The sequence below is a fragment of the Opisthocomus hoazin genome, chromosome 7 (genome assembly GCF_030867145.1).
Source record: "Opisthocomus hoazin isolate bOpiHoa1 chromosome 7, bOpiHoa1.hap1, whole genome shotgun sequence".
NCBI lineage: Eukaryota > Metazoa > Chordata > Aves > Opisthocomiformes > Opisthocomidae > Opisthocomus > Opisthocomus hoazin.
In genome coordinates, this window is record NC_134420.1 from 62,715,699 (window position 1) to 62,734,246 (window position 18,548).

The 18,548-nt window shown below is 41.9% G+C and overlaps 1 protein-coding gene across 2 annotated transcripts in view; it reads right to left on the reverse strand.

Moving 5' to 3' along the window:
- CDC42BPB (CDC42 binding protein kinase beta) overlaps positions 1 to 18,548 on the reverse strand; it is a 97,261-nt gene that overhangs the window by 65,132 nt on the left and 13,581 nt on the right. For both annotated transcript variants that reach the window (XM_075426605.1, XM_075426604.1), the window contains exon 2: positions 1,256 to 1,347. In XM_075426605.1, the coding sequence (XP_075282720.1) occupies positions 1,256 to 1,347 (92 nt within the window). The remainder of the gene's footprint in view (positions 1 to 1,255; positions 1,348 to 18,548) is intronic.

Sequence of the window (18,548 nt, forward strand, 5' to 3'; positions counted from 1 at the left end):
TCCACTTTCCTCAAAGGCAGTCTCTGAAATAGCTTAAAATTACTTGGGTATGAAGCTATTACTTCACCCACTACCAAGGGCATACACACATAGAAACCCAATTGCTTTCTGAACCTAGGTCAAGTAGGGCGCTGGCATTTTTCTAGCTTAGTTTCTGGTCTGTCTGCAATACCTCTGTCCCACCACCAAACCCTATGCCAAAGAGTTTGACGCACCCAGGGCACACCACGCTTGGAAGGAAAGCCCTGCATGGCACACAGCCCTGCTCTCTGTGGAGACAACACAAGATGAAGATAAGGAAGCCCAGCCTTAGCCACTGGCAGCAGAAGTTGTAACCCAGTGCTAATGGGCTGAAGTGAGCCGCTAATGGCTGTCACTACATTTTACTTAAGTGTGGTACTACTTAAAAGAAGCTTCCTGAAAGAAATCTAAAGGATTTCTACTTCTAGAAACTCTCTACTTAATAACCCCTTTTGCTGACAGCTATGTCTTTAGTTATGTGTACTTAAATGCTGACAGGGTTGTCTCTGAGGTTCTCCAGAAGTCTCAGGTATCCTGTGCCTATCGGAAGGGATACGCTCATGACTGCTTTTGCCAGTGGCAAGCCCTATCAGACTTCTGTGACTGATGAGACTTTCATCACACATATCATGAAGTAAAGCTTCAGTCCATGGTCCTGGGACTGGCGAGTCCTCAAAACACAAGGCGTTCCTATCATCCCAGCATGATTCAACTTGCTGTCCAAAAAACAGATCCAGCAACCTTTGATCTTCAAAGATGACAGGGAACAGCCTTTGAGGCAGCCAAATGCGTCTTTCTGCATTACCAGATTGCTACAGAGACAGGCAGATGGGTGGAGCTGCCTCCGCGTTCCTACCAGCGAAGCAGCCCAGTTCTGCGTTAAATTATAGCAGCACCGCAGAGTACATATGGCAAGTGGGAGAAGAGATCCCAAATTCAGCTGTGCAGCTGCTAGGTGGGACCACCCTGTTCATACACACATCAAAGAGACACTTGTTTTGCTACACTGAAGTCAAAATGAGCCAGTCACAGAAATGGCAGAACTGGACACTAAATACCCCGCTTCAAAGGGACCCTTCACTAGTACCTAGCTACACCCCACATTTGGCAATATTTTAACACATTTGCGTGAATCTTCTGTCTCTAGCACAAGTACAAGTCAAACTGTAGCAAGAAATCAGATGCACAAACAGTGAAAGTTACATTACTACATCTGAGAGTAAAAATCTCTTACCTCACCAAATGCACCTCTTCCAATCACTTTTATAATTTCAAAGTCATCTCGATGGAGTTGCATTTCCTTTACCAATTTTGTAAATGGTCTTGCTGTTTTAAAAAAAAAAGAAAATTTAATTATGAAGAGAAATATTATAAGCCAAAATAACCCATAAACCAGACATCAAAAGTACTCATTGCATACTCAGTGCAATAGTAGCTTTTCAACTACTATTAGAACTACAGAAGGAAAAAATGTTAATTACATTATTTAATTAACAGTTACAATTTTGTAAAAAGTGTAATCCTATGATCAGTTCTGCCTTGTGGCCAGTGAGTAAAGAGCAAAGCAGTCTTTCAGAAGGATTCCCCTCCCCCTTTCTTTAGGGTTTTGTGAATCAATGGAGGACCATGTGAAAGGGAGAGAGCCAATTCATTACTGGTAAACGATAAAAGAAAATCTGTCCTATCCTTCAGCCACCAAAATAATTCTCTTCTTAAGCAGAGCTCAGCTTTACTTTTTATTATTTCAGCTAGTACCAGCTAAAGCTTTAACAACCCACTCTCAAGAGATAGCTGTCTCTATTCAATAGCAATTAAACCATTTTCCACAAGATCTGTGGCCAATTTAAGACTTTTAATTTGAACTATCTTTCCTCACCAGATCTCAATTAGACCAAGTATTGAAGGGCTGCTGCCTAAAAGATGTCCAGCAAATAACTAACCTACACTGACTTTGCTCTGCCGGTCCCATTGGATTCAAGGCATTTCTCAAAATATCTAGTTGATAAATACCGCTGTACCTGCAGATCCCATCAATTTTCTCCTCTCCAGTTTGCACTCAGAATATTTTATTTATTTCTGGCATATCACAAGTTGAGGATTACTGTTTAGATACAACATTTGTTACAATTCACTGCTTTGATTACGAAGACCAAACCAATAAGGAACAACAGTGGTGCAAGCTGAACAGCTCAAGAGCAAGTTCGGTGTCTACAAAGCAGCAGCTTACACTTCTAACTAAGCACAAAAAAGATTGCTGCTCTTCACCTCATCAAACATTATTAGACTAAAAAGGTTGAAGTTTTTGAACACATATATTTTTCCCATTTGCAGCTGAATAAAACACCACAGAACTACTCCTTGTAATTGAGCCCAGACTCCTGTTTTACCTCACCTTACATTATGATTAAGCTAATGAGTTCTAAGCCAAACAGAAATCCAACAAGAGGGGTCACTGCCTTGACGATGTATTTCAGATGCTAACACAAACAAACCAAGCCTTACAAATGCACAGAAGATACAGAAGTCTGGACTGGAGATTGCACACTTCAGTGTGAAGTCTAACAATGAAAGCCTGAAAACCTCTCAGCAAAAATCCATATAGCAGCTAATAAAATGAACATCAGCTGTACAGAAGAATAGCCGTGCCGCTTCTTTGTATCTAGGAGGGCTATTATTGAAAAGGTTTCCTCCATAAGTAATGCCCCTTTCACTGGATGTTTCTTCTCTGTCCAAAGCCCAAAATGAAAGAACGAGACTCTACTAAGATTTTCTGCTAGATGCCCCATTTCAGCTGGGCAGAAATGTCTACCACGGTCTCCCTCACCACAAGGCTGTTGAGACTATCATCCCCAAGCCCCAAATTGCTTCTAACAAACTTGATTTAAGTGACCTATAGCAGTCCAGCCAGACATCTCTACAAGCAAATACCACTGTCGCTGGCTGTGATATACATCAAATAATTTGCAAGGTTTTCTTGCCTCCCTCCTTTCCCATCAAATCAGGAGAGATAGGGAAAACGCAACTACAGTTAAGAAATAAATGTAAAAGTTCCATTATCAAGTTATGGATCGCTACTACAGAACACAGGTCATTAGACTCATCTTGCAGAACACCAACTTCTGTTATTAAAACTCCAGGGGAGGTGAACTGCAATCCAGTAATTTTACTTCTAGGGGATACTAAGTCAATAATTTTTTTTCTGAAAGAAATAACCAATTTTAGCAATAATTGTAGTCAATAAATAAAATACCAATACAACTGGTTTAAGTATTTATAAAAAACCCTGCTGCTATAAATTGATCACAAGCAACCTTCCCAGCAGGAAGACACAAACCCACGCAAGTTTAAGCTGTCTTGCACACTTGAAAGCACCCCTTACATCTTATGTTTTTCTTGTTTTGTCAACAGGTGACAAAGTATTTTGTTCTTTCTTCTACAGTTTTCCTTGTTTTGAAGCGTATCAAAATTCACCTCAATCAAACAGGGACGTGGTTTAGAAATGCATTAAGTTGTATGAAAGCAAGTGAATTCAGTTAGTTTCATATTTTAAAAGGTAATAAACATTATGTATCAAGCAGAGCACGTACTTCAACTTCAGTAAACAGAAGAAAGAACATCTGCAGAGAAGGGCATTAATGTTATCTTTCTAGGAATTTATCCTTCAAGCAGGAAGGATTACCAGTTCTCATTCTGTTTACCACCACTTCAGTTCAAAAACTGCAAAGTTGGTCCTGCTTTTTCCATCTCAATTTGTCAACTGAAGTACTACATTCTCTCCTAAAAGGCAGTTACTGTTTTTACAAGCTATTTGTGCACTTAACTAATGTTGGCTTTTAGTATTTAGCAGGTGTTGGTGTTCAGAAACACTGCAGCTTCAGTGGTCTCTCTCTTGGAAAGCCATGCACCAAACAAAAATGTTTGAATGTACCAAAAAATTTTAAATTGGATAGGACTTCCCCTGAAATGGAAAAATTCAAGTCTTTGTCAAGGCATCTAAGATTCCTTAACAGTAGCTAAAATTTGAAAATAAAACCTAGCATCCACAGAATCTCATCATCACAGAGAGTACAACAAAGGTTACGCAGCAGGTTAGAGCTGAGAGGAGGCAACACACCAGTAATTAATTTAAGCTGATAATTACTTTACTGGCATTTTAGAGTAGAACCCTGTTTACACCAGGATGTGACCTGTTGCTGTTAAGTAGTGGATTGCATAATTTTTACCTCTGCATAAGCTAAATAAAAAAAAAATGTTTCCAATTTGCTCTCCTGCTCCCCCCTAGGAGGTTACTGTTCTAAACGGGCAAAATCGGGTGAGCAGAAACTTGCACCAAAAAGTATCAGGGAGCTGTGGTCACTGTGCTTGCCAGAACAATGCCAAGGGATATACCCACCACTACAGAACGGGTAGAAAGCTCCAGCTTCTCCTTTTACAGTATTTTACAAATAGGGAACTCAAAGCAACTCCATATACTGGAACGAATAATTATTACACTTTACTGATTAGTTTTAATCCCAATATTAAAAGCAGGACTTCTGATTTAGAGTTGATTTAGTACTTAATGAAAGTCTTTCATCCTGGCAAACAGAAGCACTAGCTGTACTGGGGGTTTTGTTGGCAGTGATTACTGCATTTTATTATATATACTGTTGTCAGGGTAACATTAGCTGAGAGTAATCACAAGAGTTTGTTTATTCATGACTGTGAGGCTGTAATCAGAATTTGGGATAGGCATTCTACGTGCAATATATTTGTATGCATCATTGCCTTTTCTCTCAAGCTGATTGTGCATGATTGTACTCACACTTGTTCGGAAGAAGGGTGTTCTCATAATGCCACACAAGAAAAAAAAAAACAACTAATTTTAAGGAGCCAAGAAATGTATGCTCTGAAGTATATAATACAAAACAGTAACAGCCGATGTTTTGATCAATATTCATAAAGGGAAGTGAAATGCCATTATTTATTTCTTCATCGAAAACCAGAGTATGTATGAAAGACATCATTCTCCACCCACAAACAAATTCTATTCTGATCATATTCTCCACTTCCCGTGATAGATGGGACTGGGATATTTTGTTTGTACAAAAAGAAAATATCAATTTGAATAATTTGAAAGCCTAATTTGAAACGCAGTCATAGGTAAATAGGTTTGTGATTTACATTTGTGAGCTGGTGCATCTACACTGCAGCCAATTTGTATTATGCCACCTGATAAAAGATACTTGAAGGTTGTTTCAGAAGGACTAAAAGCTGAAGAAAACGCCGGCAGAGACGATCTGACACAGCAGATCGGGCATTCTGCACTTCTACTCCAGGAACGGGCGCGTGTCAGCCTCTGTCAGGGTCAGAAGCGTATGTCAAATTTCTTCTCATTTCTGACAACAGGTCAGGGAAGGATGGTAGTATTGTCAAGATCACCCTCAACAAATAATAGCCAAATTTCCCAAGCTAGAATGCGGTTAACAGTGAGAAGTGTTGAGGTATGTTTTGGCTTTTTACTTTCTGTTCAGATTCTGAACCATTCAGTTTATGTTGATAATTTACTATCTGGAATCACAAAAGCTAGCACCTTTACGTTACAGTGGACTAAAGACTACCCACTGCGTTTATAACCACTGCTTCAGTGGGTTGCCCAATGGCTTTAATTTGAGGACTCCTGCCTATTTGGTTAGGCAATGCAAGTTTCCAGAAATTCAGCCGCAAAAATCACTGAGTCAAAGCTGCCAAATGTCCAAGAACATCTGATGTTTTGTATCATTGGCAGCTTCAAGTTTAAAATAAACATGACAACTGCAAGAAAACAACACACAGACTTACAGGTCTCTCTCAACAATTCAGGTTGAAAGGGACCTCAGGAGGTCTCCAGTCCAGCCTACTGCTCAAACCAGTCAATACTGATTGCAGACCAGGTTTACTCAGGGTTTTGCCTGGTCAGGTCTCAAAAACTCCCAAGGATGGAGACTCTATGGCCTCTCTGGATAACCTCTTCACACGCTGCACTGCCCTGCACCAGACGGTTTCACAGCTCAGAACTGATCGTGTAAGTGATTTGGGGTTGAAGTCATTATATAACACTGTAACAAGATCCAGGTAGATCTGCCCAGAAGGTATCCAAGCTGTCCAGTCACACAGAAATTCATCTGCTGCCACGCTCCCTTTATCTACTCATCCTCTTTACAAAACGTTGTGATAGGAAACTATGCAAATTGCAAAATATTAATGTCAGGGAAACAACAAAATGATGCAGATAATTGTCTGTGGAGCCATACTCCCACCAGGCAGATCCAATATTTTATTTAAGATGTTTTCTTTGGAGGAAGAACATGAAAAAGCAGCAAGTTTTACCATTTCCCTCAACCATCCCTCTTAACTTACATTCTAGAAATCTTACATTCTTAACTTACATTCTAGAAACTTGTTTGCCCTTTGTGCACCCTTTTCAAAGAAACAGCATTCCTGTGATATTGCTACTAAAACAGCAGGCTGACAGGTTTAACGAGTGACTGCTTGAATACGTGGCTTGGGAGATACCCACACCCAGGTAGCCCCATCCTGCGTACTAGGGTGATAAATACCTGTTACAACCCACACCTGAGTTTTAAAGAAGTACAATCCTCTTGCTACCCGACTGAGAAATTTTCCCTGTATTTTAGAAATGTAAATTTTTGTTAATTCTTCAATCCTTTGTTGACTCCAGTCTTAATTTTTACAGTTATAGATCCTTGTCTCCCTTTTCCTGTGCTGGCCTGTTTCCTCTTACCGTCCACCCCTGTGAATGCTTTTTTTCAGTCTGGTTTCCCACAGAAACAAGGTATGAGTGGCACACTGTTTGGCAGTCTGAGTCCATCCCTCCCATCCAGTACCTTTCCATCCCAGTGAAGGCCCTTAATCTCCCCTTTATCTAATTTCACTGAAGTTGTCCAAAGATACCAAATTGCTACAGGTTCTATAAAAAACACCAGCAGTGAATAGGAATGACACCCACAGTGTCATCTCCACTGAGGGAAAGGCTGCAGCAGGAACACAGCAATCACCGGCTTTGCTGGGCAAGCAGTACATACCAAGGTGCAAAGTAGACAGCCCTGGCTGTCCCCAGTCACCGAGGGACAGGGGAGCAATCCTGACACAGGAGAGGGAAGGAGGCACAGCAGAAAAGGGAAGGTAGTCTGGCAGCAAGGGCAGGGGAGATTCCACGCAGCCTAGCAAAGGAGGTAGATCCCAATTCTACAGGCAGCCAAACTTCACCAGAGTTCTACTGTCTACAACCAAGAGGTGACACATTCTGTGTCCTCTGAACGCTTTCTGCTGGGCCTTTGACTCCTGCCATGCCCTCCCTCCTGTTTTTACAACACACGCACACACACTTCACTTACTCTGTCTGCCTCCTGCTCAATGATCTGATTCTTCATCATTCATCAACATCCATTAGACAAATAAATTCAGTGGTGCAAGACTTTGCTTCTCAAAGCAATGACACAAGCTCCACTGGGTTAAAAACCTGAGAAGCACAACCTGGTTACCTCTCGCAAAGTGCTTACAGCCCTTGCAGAACAGCCTCTTGACAGAGGACACTGCTCCACACGCTGTCACAGTCCCCTTTACCCCCCGAGCAAGGCCATCCAGTTTCATCGGGCCCAGCTAGTCAGTACTTCACAATTTTAAGACATTCTCTTCTAACAGTATTTCTCTGAACTGATAGTAGAAACCGACACATACACTAACACAACACCAGGAAAGCCTGAATCTTCTTGAGGCTGATTGCCAGCATTTTTCAAGAGAATAAGTGGTAACTCTATTACTAAATTAAATATTGCCATATTTAATCTGGTATACAAATGATTCATAAAAACCTCAAATTTCTCTGAAGCAGCACACAGAGGTATCCATCTGCAGCCGTGATTATGGATTTTGCTCTGTTTTATGAAAGCCTTCTGACATATGGAAAATAGAGTGCCTGCCCACTTTCAATCAGATACCTTGCTGGCACTTACCAGAACTATGAGTTTGGACAAGATTTGGATTAGATAATTACATGCAAAATCCTCAAAGATTTTAAAGGATAAAACCATCATTACTTTTAGGTGTAAACCAAGACTGAGTGCTCACAGCTTCTGCATTTTGCTCCACAAGCTGCTTTACCAGTTACAGAAGAACTGATCCTGGCATTTAGAATTTGTATACTAGTTCGTGATAACTGCATGAAAAATTTATCACTGTGCTAAAGGGTAATGGCACCAGGAAATGTTTTGAAGAAAAATATCGACTAGTAGTTCTGGTGCTGATCCTATTAGCGTTGCTAAATTTGTGAGCAGAAGAGCAAGGCATTTACTTTGAAACATCATCCATGTTCACTGTTACTCTTTTTTTGTGGCAAGCCCCAAAAGCAAGTGCCACATAGAAGGACACAATCCGCATCAATATGCTACCATTTGCCAGCTCGTTGATGAATGTTACCACAAACACTTATTAGCTGGCAATCTGCCTGACTAGCCCATTCACTGCTTTTCATGCTTACAATGAAAGGACACCAAAGATAATACTCAACATTTGTGCAGACAAGTACTGAGGAACATGCAGATGGTTCCAAGTAGTCCAAGCAACAAAAGGTGTTGCCAGTTTAACTCCTGTCAAAGCCACCATGCTCCTCTGAGAACTAGACAGCAACGAAGTTCTAGTAGGTGATTTTTTTTTTTTAATACTGAAGTTGACCTTGGAAGATGGAACCATTAGTACTAAGACTGAAAAAAAAAATGTGACTGTGAATAGCATTTAGATTGGGAAACACAGAAGTGACTGCCATCCACACAAGCTTGATGCAGCTTCACAATATGTAACATTTTATCATACAGCTATCAGGACACAGGCTTTTTTAAGCAGGATGACACATTCTGAACAAGAAAACCTGCACCTTTTATGAGTACTAACCAGGGCATTTCCAAAAAACACTCAGCAGCTTGAGATTAAGTTCTAACCCAACTCTCATGGAAGAATCATGAAAGCTCCTAGAGAAACCGTATTCCCAACTGCATTTTGTAGTCCATTTTTTCATACCTCTTTCCAACTTGCCACATTTGTTTGGGAGAGGGAAAGACACCATGCCTCTCTAACCTTTCCCCAAGGTTCCCAGCTCTTTCAGCAGAGTACACACCAACCATGGATTCCCTGGTGGCCTATGCACCTCTTCAGCCTTAGAGACTTCACCAACTAATCCATTGTGCAGAAGCACAATAATGTCTGCAAGTTGTCACTTTCTGAAGAGACTGAAATACCAGATCTTGCTTCTACTTGAATTTTGTATGGTTTTCAGTGGAGGTGTCTTCCTTCCTTTTAACCCTTGCTAAAAAAATGGAAAGAAAATATTCCTATTCCACAATAAAGAATCTTATCTGCTCTTGAGTAACTGTTGATACCCACTGCCTTCTTAAGTTTTGTCTTCAGTCCTTTTATTTTCCTCAAGATGATCATACTCAGCCCAGAAGACATATGCACATCAAGTCACGCACAGGCTCTTTGAACTAGAGATTTTCCCTGGGACCATTTGACATCCCAGACATTTGAGACAACTGAATGGGGAGCTACATGACCACTTTAACCCAGCGAATCCATTCTGCTGCTGGAAGAGTTCCTCCTTGCTCCTTCCCACCACACTCCACTCTCTTGTCTGAATCATCATGAGCATTCATGTGGCAGGTCAAACCAGGAAACATTTCCAGGTGAAACCTAACTTGTCTATCCCATCCCCTGCCACCGACCCATTCACCCAATGTGACTCACATGCAGCCGTGGCGTTGGAGCCCCAGCCCTAGGTAGGCAGCAGGACGAGGCTGGGGAAGGGCAAAATGGCCTTTTTTGGAATTGATGTGGATCTGCCTTGGACTGCAGTGAGCATGGAACTGCTACGCAAGAGTCTGTTTTTCGCCAGCCTACAGCACACTAGGACAGGATCTTCCCAGATACGTGTCAAAACATTGTAAGAAATGGATGGCAACAAACACCACAGAATACAATCTCTGTTTAATATAGTTTTATTCACACCTGAATTCTTCTGTCCTCTTGGTCCAGGGCCAGATTTTGCACATGTTGGAGAGACCGTATAAGCCACAGCAAACAGTGATCATACACTGAAGAGCATCAGTAATGGAAAAATTGTTTCAGGCTTCTACATGAATCACTAGTTCCAAACAGTAAAACTTCAATGATTCAATTTCTTTCATTCCATAACAAAGTCGTAAATATTGCTAAAATCTGCTTATTTTACTGCAAGATGAATAATCTAAAAAGCAGAGTTAGTAATTTTTGTAGAATAGTTTGAGAATTATGACTGCTCAGAAAAACCCTTTGACATTGTCCCTTATTTTTCATAGTTTCAAACTAGAGATTAATAAAATCTCAGATTTGAGCTCACCCATATTTCAATAACAACATATAAATGAATCTGAATTTCATCAGACCTAGCACACCCTGTTAAGAAACAAAACAATTCCAATCTGATGACCACACTGTGCTGATACAAGCTTACATACACTTACATTAATTAAGAAGCCACCACTTACATCATCAACTTATGAGAAAAGATCCAGTTTTCTGTCTGCAGACTTTATTTTGTCTTAAAAATAAAACTCAGCATGACACGCAGCATAACTGTTTTATCAATTATTTACAGTAAACGCACATCTTTTCTCCAGATATACGCAAGATGTTCTCTCCAGTTACTAAAAACTTCATACATGCATTATGCAACAGTAAAATTCATACTTTACAGTGGTGTTATATTTACCACATGTCACTGCCTTTATTTTAAAGGTTAGTGGGTTTCTATTAATAAGCTTTTCTTGACAAAGCACCCTACCCAAATGTGCTTACAGTGACAGGAGAGAAATCCACCTTATGAGGTCTCCCTTTCCTCTGCTTAGAAATTTCGAGTGAAGTAAAGCTGTAGTTCAGTGACACCACTGGAGTAGATCACTGCGACCAGAGAGGCAGTTCCACAGACCTGCTCTCATCCTTGCATCAGCTCTAACAAATGCTGCTGGTCTCGCCTTACTGACCTGATTCTGCTCACTAAACCAACAGAAACCGCACCTATCAAGACACATTTCAAGATGTGGTTTAGCAGGCATGGTGGTATTGGGTTGACAGTTGGACTTGATGATCTTAGAGGTCTTTTCCAACCATAATGATTCCATAACGCAACACAAATTGAATTGTCATCACTGAAGGGTCGGGAGACGCTGCTACACCAGTGCAAGCAAGAAGGGCAAAGGAGCACAGCTCTTTTTCGGAGGCCGTCACCTCAAGCAGCACAGCCCGAGGTGAGGTGAACTGCCCATACAACGGCCTTACCAGCAGCCCGGTTGCTGCGGAGGTGGCCTGCCTTGGTCCTGACACCCAGGCAGCTGCATGGAGAGCCAGCTAAGGGAGCAGAGTCAAATGACAATTACCTTTTTCCTGATACTTCAGTTCTCAGCCAGATCAATACCATAAACTAGGAAACATAAGCCTAAAGGGATGGGGGCATTAGATCAGCTTACAGTGCTATGAAACTGTACCTGATTTTTTTTTTTTTTTTTTTTTGATGGCTCAAGGCTGCAACACCACACATACAAATACCCTGAGCTGTTTTTCAATTTCAGGAGTTCAGAGAGCAACAGCTACTCTGAGGACAGGTGTGGCACATCTTTCTCTTCACTTCCTTTTAAATGGCAGCGGGCAGGAGGACGTTTTCTCAGACATTACTCACCCCATTTCAGAACTTCCCTGGAGCTCCAGATCTAATTAAAAGGTCAATGAAAGTCAGATTTTTGCCATAGGAAAAGGCCACAAAGACACGCGACAAGCAATTACTGTAACCAGGCACTAGAATATTTGGAGTAGATCAAGTTACTCAGAAGCAGAGAAGAGGGGGGTTGTCTTCATACCTGCAAAGAATACTAACAAGCCCCTTGCTAAGATCTGCTACACACTATAGTGGACGCCTCAGAGCGGCTTTTCTATTATTATAAAGACTTTCACTTCTTCAGCTCCCTCTCTATACCAGGAACTCTAGAGCCAAAGCCATCCTGCCTTGCTCTGCTCCTTCCAACACCCCTGGCTGGGGGCAATGACGCAGAAGACCATTTACAGCAGCACTGCTTTCACTGACTCAGAGTGCTAAGAAGTCGCTACCAACGTTAACGTGGGCATGCAGGGCATTAGGAGCATGGTCAGCCATCCGTACTGGAAAAATGCCTGGGTTTTGGGGTATTCGGCAGGCCAGCACATCTCCAGAGGGCAGAATGCATCCTGACACTTACTTGCTCAGAAAGGATGTAAAGAGAACAGAAGGGGAACACATCTCTCGGCCTCCCAAGGTGTGATGAAAACTTTATCCAGATAAAGCAGGGTGCTTCTAATTTCATTATGCAACTTTTCCTTACTGTCTGACACTGACTCAGCACATTTCAAACTTTGTCTATATCTATCCCCAGGCTTTTAACCTACTACAGTTAAAACTTAAATTGAAAAAGGAATGTCTAGATTTTGCAGGGAAAAAAAATAATCTCCTGGAAATCTATGAGGGGATCCTAAACCTGGCCTTAGACATAGATTTTTAGAAATGGAGTCAAACTGTGTGGTACATGCATCACTAGCAGTACAGACTTTTTAAAAGTGCTCATAGCTCAAAAAAAAAAAGCCAAAAATTGTCATTGTTAAGAAATAAACTGAGTAGCCTGCAGATTTCTGTTTTAGAATATTGCCCATTTAAGTCACTGGTTTGCTAAACAGCACTAACAATTATTTTGAAGTTTCAAACTGTCCAAGATCATAACACCTGCTATTAAATTAGAATAAAAATCCATCTAAAGCTTGCTTGGAAGCAGAGTGGGGTTTTTTTAATACACATTCAATATTGCTGAAAGAAAACTTTTCGAATAAATGATAATTTGGTTTATTAGACACATGACAGCTTATACATGTTCAAATTCTTAAACTGTCCTCTAAATCAAATAGTCATCCTTGGGGAAATCAAATCCTGGAACAGTTAAGAGTGAATTTTTAAAACTCCACTGATTTAAAGCACGACTAATGAGCTTTAACATCGCATGTATATGCAAAGCATAGGGAACCAGAATCTAAAAACAGAGTACCATGCCTCTACCTAAGAGATACTTCCAAGTCTTCAAGCATTACAAATTCAGCTTTCTCTAGTAGAACTGGGATGGAGTTCTTCCTTTGTCTCTTCCTCTTTCAGACAAAATTCAGCATTTCTGTCACTCTTTCTTATCCAACTTATTGGTAATTTATGTACAGTACACTGAAGAAGCTCATTCCCCTTATCTCAATATTTATGTATCAAAGAACACACTTTTGGTTTTGTTTAGTATTTCTAGTCCATCTTTTCCTAACATCTTTGCCGTGATATCTTTCAGAAATTCACAGTTTCAGACAAGCTCTCAGCAGACTGCCAGCACACATGACACACTGCTTAATGGACATGCTTCTAGGTGCTCCCAAATCTCTCGTAGGCTCCTGGAAGCTTTTATCCTCCACACTACCATTCCAAATCAGAAAACACCTCCCGTTCTGCACACCCCAGCATGATCAGGAGCAGCCCAAGCTCCCTGGCTTCCAGCTTCTCCCTCTTTCTTGCATATAATTAAAGCCTGCAGGAAACAAAAATCTTTTCATTGTCCTTAGCTGATATCAAAATCACTACTATTAACATATGAAAAGTATTTCAGTCATTACACTCAGTTGTAAATATCACACTGCACCTTTACATCTTGCTCCTCAGCTTTTCAATGTAGGCACAGCAAGCGAGGATCATCCCAACAAGTTTTTGGGATCAGATGCAGTATCTCCTTTTAAGCTTATCGTTTTAAACATAACTTTTCAGTTTTATCTACTCCTCTATTTGAGTTTAAGATCATCCACGTGCCACCTTTGTTTAATAAGCACTATATCCATAATCCTTTTGCCCTAAGATTTATATCCACACATTTAACTAGAGAATTCCTTTTCCTTCCTCATTTACAGCCCATCTAGACAGGTGTGCTGATTTGAAAACAGAAAATCAAGTACCAGGACATTCAGAACAAGCTTGTAGTAGGCTGGCAATCTCACATCTTCATCTATACCTCAGGCTCCATTCTGTTGGCTTACACCCTTTTCCTTTACTCATACTTAAAAATAACAGCCAAATGTTTGGATGCTCCAACTCAACATCAGAGTGAGCACCTGCATGCCAGTACAGATGCAGCTGGAAAACTCTACCAGCGTAGATGTGCTTTTACAACTTTCCATTTCCAGAGTAGGAACCAGTGAAGATGCTTTAATTTCCTTCCAGAAATCTTCTGACACAGCACATGGCCCCTGAGGAGACCACAAGCAGAAGAACGAGAAATTTCTGCCAATCTTTGAAATTCTTCAAGCTGTTGCAATGTAACTGCAAACTAGTAGAGACACTGAGTCACTATTTATACAGAGAAAAGTTATATGGTTGTCTTTCTACCTCCTTACACGTGATTTTAGCTATACCCCATTCCCTTCTCTTTTTCCACACAGAATTTAGTATTTTCCTTTACTAATGTACCTCTGGTGTCATCTAAGTAAACCTTGGCTACTTTGCCCATTCAGTGATTGGTTTTAGCTCTTAAGTAATATTTTCCACTTTCATTGACTCACTTCTAAACAAAACATTCAGTCCGAAACCACAATCTTTTTAAGACTGTCAAATTTTTCATCCTTGATACCATAGTTCAGACATGCTAGTTTCATTTTTGATGCTAGTATTGTGGAGCTGGGGCTATGTAATCCTTTTGTTCCATACACTTCTTTGGAATTTTCTAATGGAAAAGCCGGGAAGAGATGTAATCTTTAATTTTTTCTTTTAGTTTTTCATCTTATAAGATTCTCAACATTTACACCATTTATGTCTTTTTTAACCTACATGAAAAAGGTGCTCAGGACTGCTCATTTAGTAACATATCATTCCACCTCTGGGTTGCCACTGTGAATCCAGCAAGGACATGAAATACTGAAAATATTTTTAATCTCTTGCTAGTTTCATGGCCTTCAAAGTAACATGCAAGCTTCGATCTGGTTCTTCTGGGCAGGTACACACACAAGTCCGTGACAACAGTCTCCAAAACAGCTAGACCGTGCAGCATTGAGGGGAAAGAAGGCTGTGCTTACAAAGCTTGCGTTTTTGTTCTTCAAATCTTCTGTACAGAAGTTCAAGTCTTGAAGAATCACAGAATCACAGAATGGTAGGGGTTGGAAGGGACCTCTGTGGGTCATTTAGTCCAACCCTCCTGCCGAAGCAGGGTCACCTACAGCAGGCTGCACAGGACCTTGTCCAGGCGGGTCTTGAATATCTCCAGAGAAGGAGACTTCACAACCTCCCTGGGCAGCCTGTTCCAGTGCTCCGTCACCCTCAGAGGGAAGAAGTTCTTCCTCATGTTCAGACGGAACTTCCTATGCTTCAGTTTGTGCCCATTGCCCCTTGTCCTGTCACTGGGCACCACTGAAAAGAGCTTGGCCCCATCCTCCTGACACCCACCCTTCAGATATTTATAAGCATTTATTAGGTCCTGTCTCAGCCTTCTCTTCTTCAGGCTGAACAAGCCCAGTTCCCTCAACCTCCCCTCGTAGGGGAGATGTTCCAGTCCCCTCATCATCCTTGTAGCCCTCCGCTGGACTCTCTCCAGTAGCTCCTCATCTTTCTTGAACTGGGGAGCCCAGAACTGGACACAGTACTCCAGATGAGGCCTCACCAGGGCAGTGTAGAGGGGAAGGAGAACCTCCCTCGTCCTGCTGGCCACACTCTTCTTGATGCACCCCAGGATCCCACTGGCCTTCTTGGCAGCCAGGGCACACTGCTGGCTCATGGTCAACCTGTCGTCCACCAGGACACCCAGGTCCCTCTCCGCAGAGCTGCTCTCCAGCATGTCCACCCCAAGCCTGTACTGGATGCATGGGGTTGTTCCTCCCCAGGTGCAGGACCCTGCATTTGGCTTTGTTGAACTTCATCAGGTTCCTCTCTGCCCAACTTTCCAGCCTATCCAGGTCACGCTGAATGGCAGCACAGCCTTCCGGTGTATCTACCACACCTCCCAGTTTGGTGTCATCAGCAAACTTGCTGAGGGTACGTTCTAACTCTTCATCCAGGTCGTTGATGAAGAAGTTAAACAAGACTGGGCCCAGTACTGACCCCTGGGGGACACCACTTGTTACCAGCCTCCAACTAGACTGAGAGCCGCTGATGACAACCCTCTGAGTTCTGCCATTCAGCCAGTTCTCAATCCACCGACCACGCATCCAGCCCACACTTCCTGAGCTTCCCTAGGAGGATATCATGGGAGACTGTGTCGAAAGCCTTGCTGAAGTCAAGGTAGACAACATCCACGGCTCTCCCTTCGTCTACCCAGCCAGTCATGTCATTGTAGAAAGCTATTAGATTGGTCAGGCATGATTTCCCCTTGGTGAATCCATGCTGACTACTCCTGATAACCTTCTTTTCTTCCACTTGCTTGATGATGGCCTCCAGGATAAGCTGCTCCATCAGCTTTCCCGGGATGGAGGTGAGGCTGACTGGCCTGTAGTTCCCTGGATCCTCCTTCTTGCCCTTTTTGAAGATTGGAGTGACACTGGCCTTTCTCCAGTCCTCGGGCACCTCTCCTGTCCTCCAGGACCTCTCAAAGATGATGGAGAGTGGCTCAGCAATGACATCCGCCAGCTCCCTCAGCACTCGTGGGTGCATTCCATCGGGGCCCATGGATTTGTGGACATCCAGATCACTTAAGCGATCCCTCACACAGTCCTCCTCGACCAAGGAAAAGTTGTCCTCTTTGTAGGCTTCTTCTCTTACCTCCGGGGCCTGGGATTCCTGAGGGCCAGTCTTAGCACTGAAGACTGAAGCAAAGAAGGCATTCAGTAGCTCTGCCTTCTCCGCATCCTCCGTCACCAGGACACCCGCCTCATTCAGCAGCGGCCCCACATTGTCCCTAGCCTTCCTTTTGCTGCTGATGTAGTTGAAGAAGCCCTTCTTGTTGTTTTTGACATCCCTCGCCAGCTTCAATTCCAGGTGGGCCTTGGCCTTCCTCGTCGCATCCCTGCATGCTCTCACCACGTTCCTGTACTCTTCCCAAGTGGCCTGCCCCTCTTTCCACATTCCATGGACCTTTCTCTTCCACCTGATCTCCGCTAGAAGCTCCTTGTTTAACCATGCAGGTTTCCTGCCTCCTTTGCTCAATTTCTTTTTCAGGGGGATGCATTGCTCCTGTGCATGGAGGAAGTGACGTTTAAAGAGCGACCAGCACTCATGGACCCCCCTGCCTTGGAGAGCCCTGGCCCACGGGATTCCTCCCAGTAGACTATTCTTCTGGCAACCACCCTAATGTTTACACTCTAACAGCCACGCAATTCCACTTTTATCATAATTTCTTGAAGCTTAACTTTTGTTTCCTATATAATACGAATTTTAAAACCAACTTATAGTGGCATCATTTAAAAAAAAAAAAAACAATCTAGGTCCACAAAATCTTTAAAAATAAAGTATCAGCAACAACTATGTGTTGAACTAGTCTACTGTATTATTTGCATAAGCAGCAAATGTCACTTCATCACAATTTCTATTATGGTGCTCAGACTGCACCATTAGCCACTTTTACACAGGGACAAAAATGTACCTAATTATTTTAAGAAATTTTACAATAGCTGAGTAGCTTGTGCAGTTGCTGGCAAAAGTTCACCCCCAGCTGACCGTTCAGCTGTATTTTGAAGGAAGGAAAGAAGCCAAGAGCATTTACAGCTGTATTATACGAAATAAAAATTTAAGAAGTTGTCTTTTTCTGAAGAACCACTATATGAGAAATGCATTTTCAAAACACCAAGAAGTCAATCTGGAGTCTCATCTTTCTTAAGTGAGCATATTTTAACACATCAAGACCCCCAAAAGCCTAGTAAGAATCTTTCAATTATCACATAGGAATTTTGTTTTGTTTTGTTTTGAGTATGATCGGTTCCATCTCTCTCATTCAAAAATCTTGTTTAACAGACATTTCTGTACATAAGCTCCACTTGAAGTTCTCCTTAAAGTACAGGCTATCACTTCTGGAAGTACCAGGTAAAGACATCCGGCCTGCCCACTGTTTGTAGTATATTGATCAATACATAGGACTTTAACTGATGCCTTCCCCAGTCCTTTCTAATTCATGTACCTGCTTATTTTTTATTCCAATACTGCAAATTTTAATTCAAATACTGACTCCTCAACAATCTATTTCTGGACAAGTGTTAAAAGATTACAAGCAGACAGTGTTGATTTCCTCTTCCATGAATTGTTATGCCCAGCTACATTTATTTCCTTGCCAACTAATTTTTTTTTTTTTTTTTAAATCACAAAAGCAATAGCTAACAGTCTCCATCTAAGTCCCTCAGAAAACAGAGCGGACAGGTTCTTAAGTGTTATATGGGACACGAGGGGGGAGGGAGAGATGAGTGCAAGGAGATTGAAGCAAGAATTAGGTCTTGCCCATGCTTCT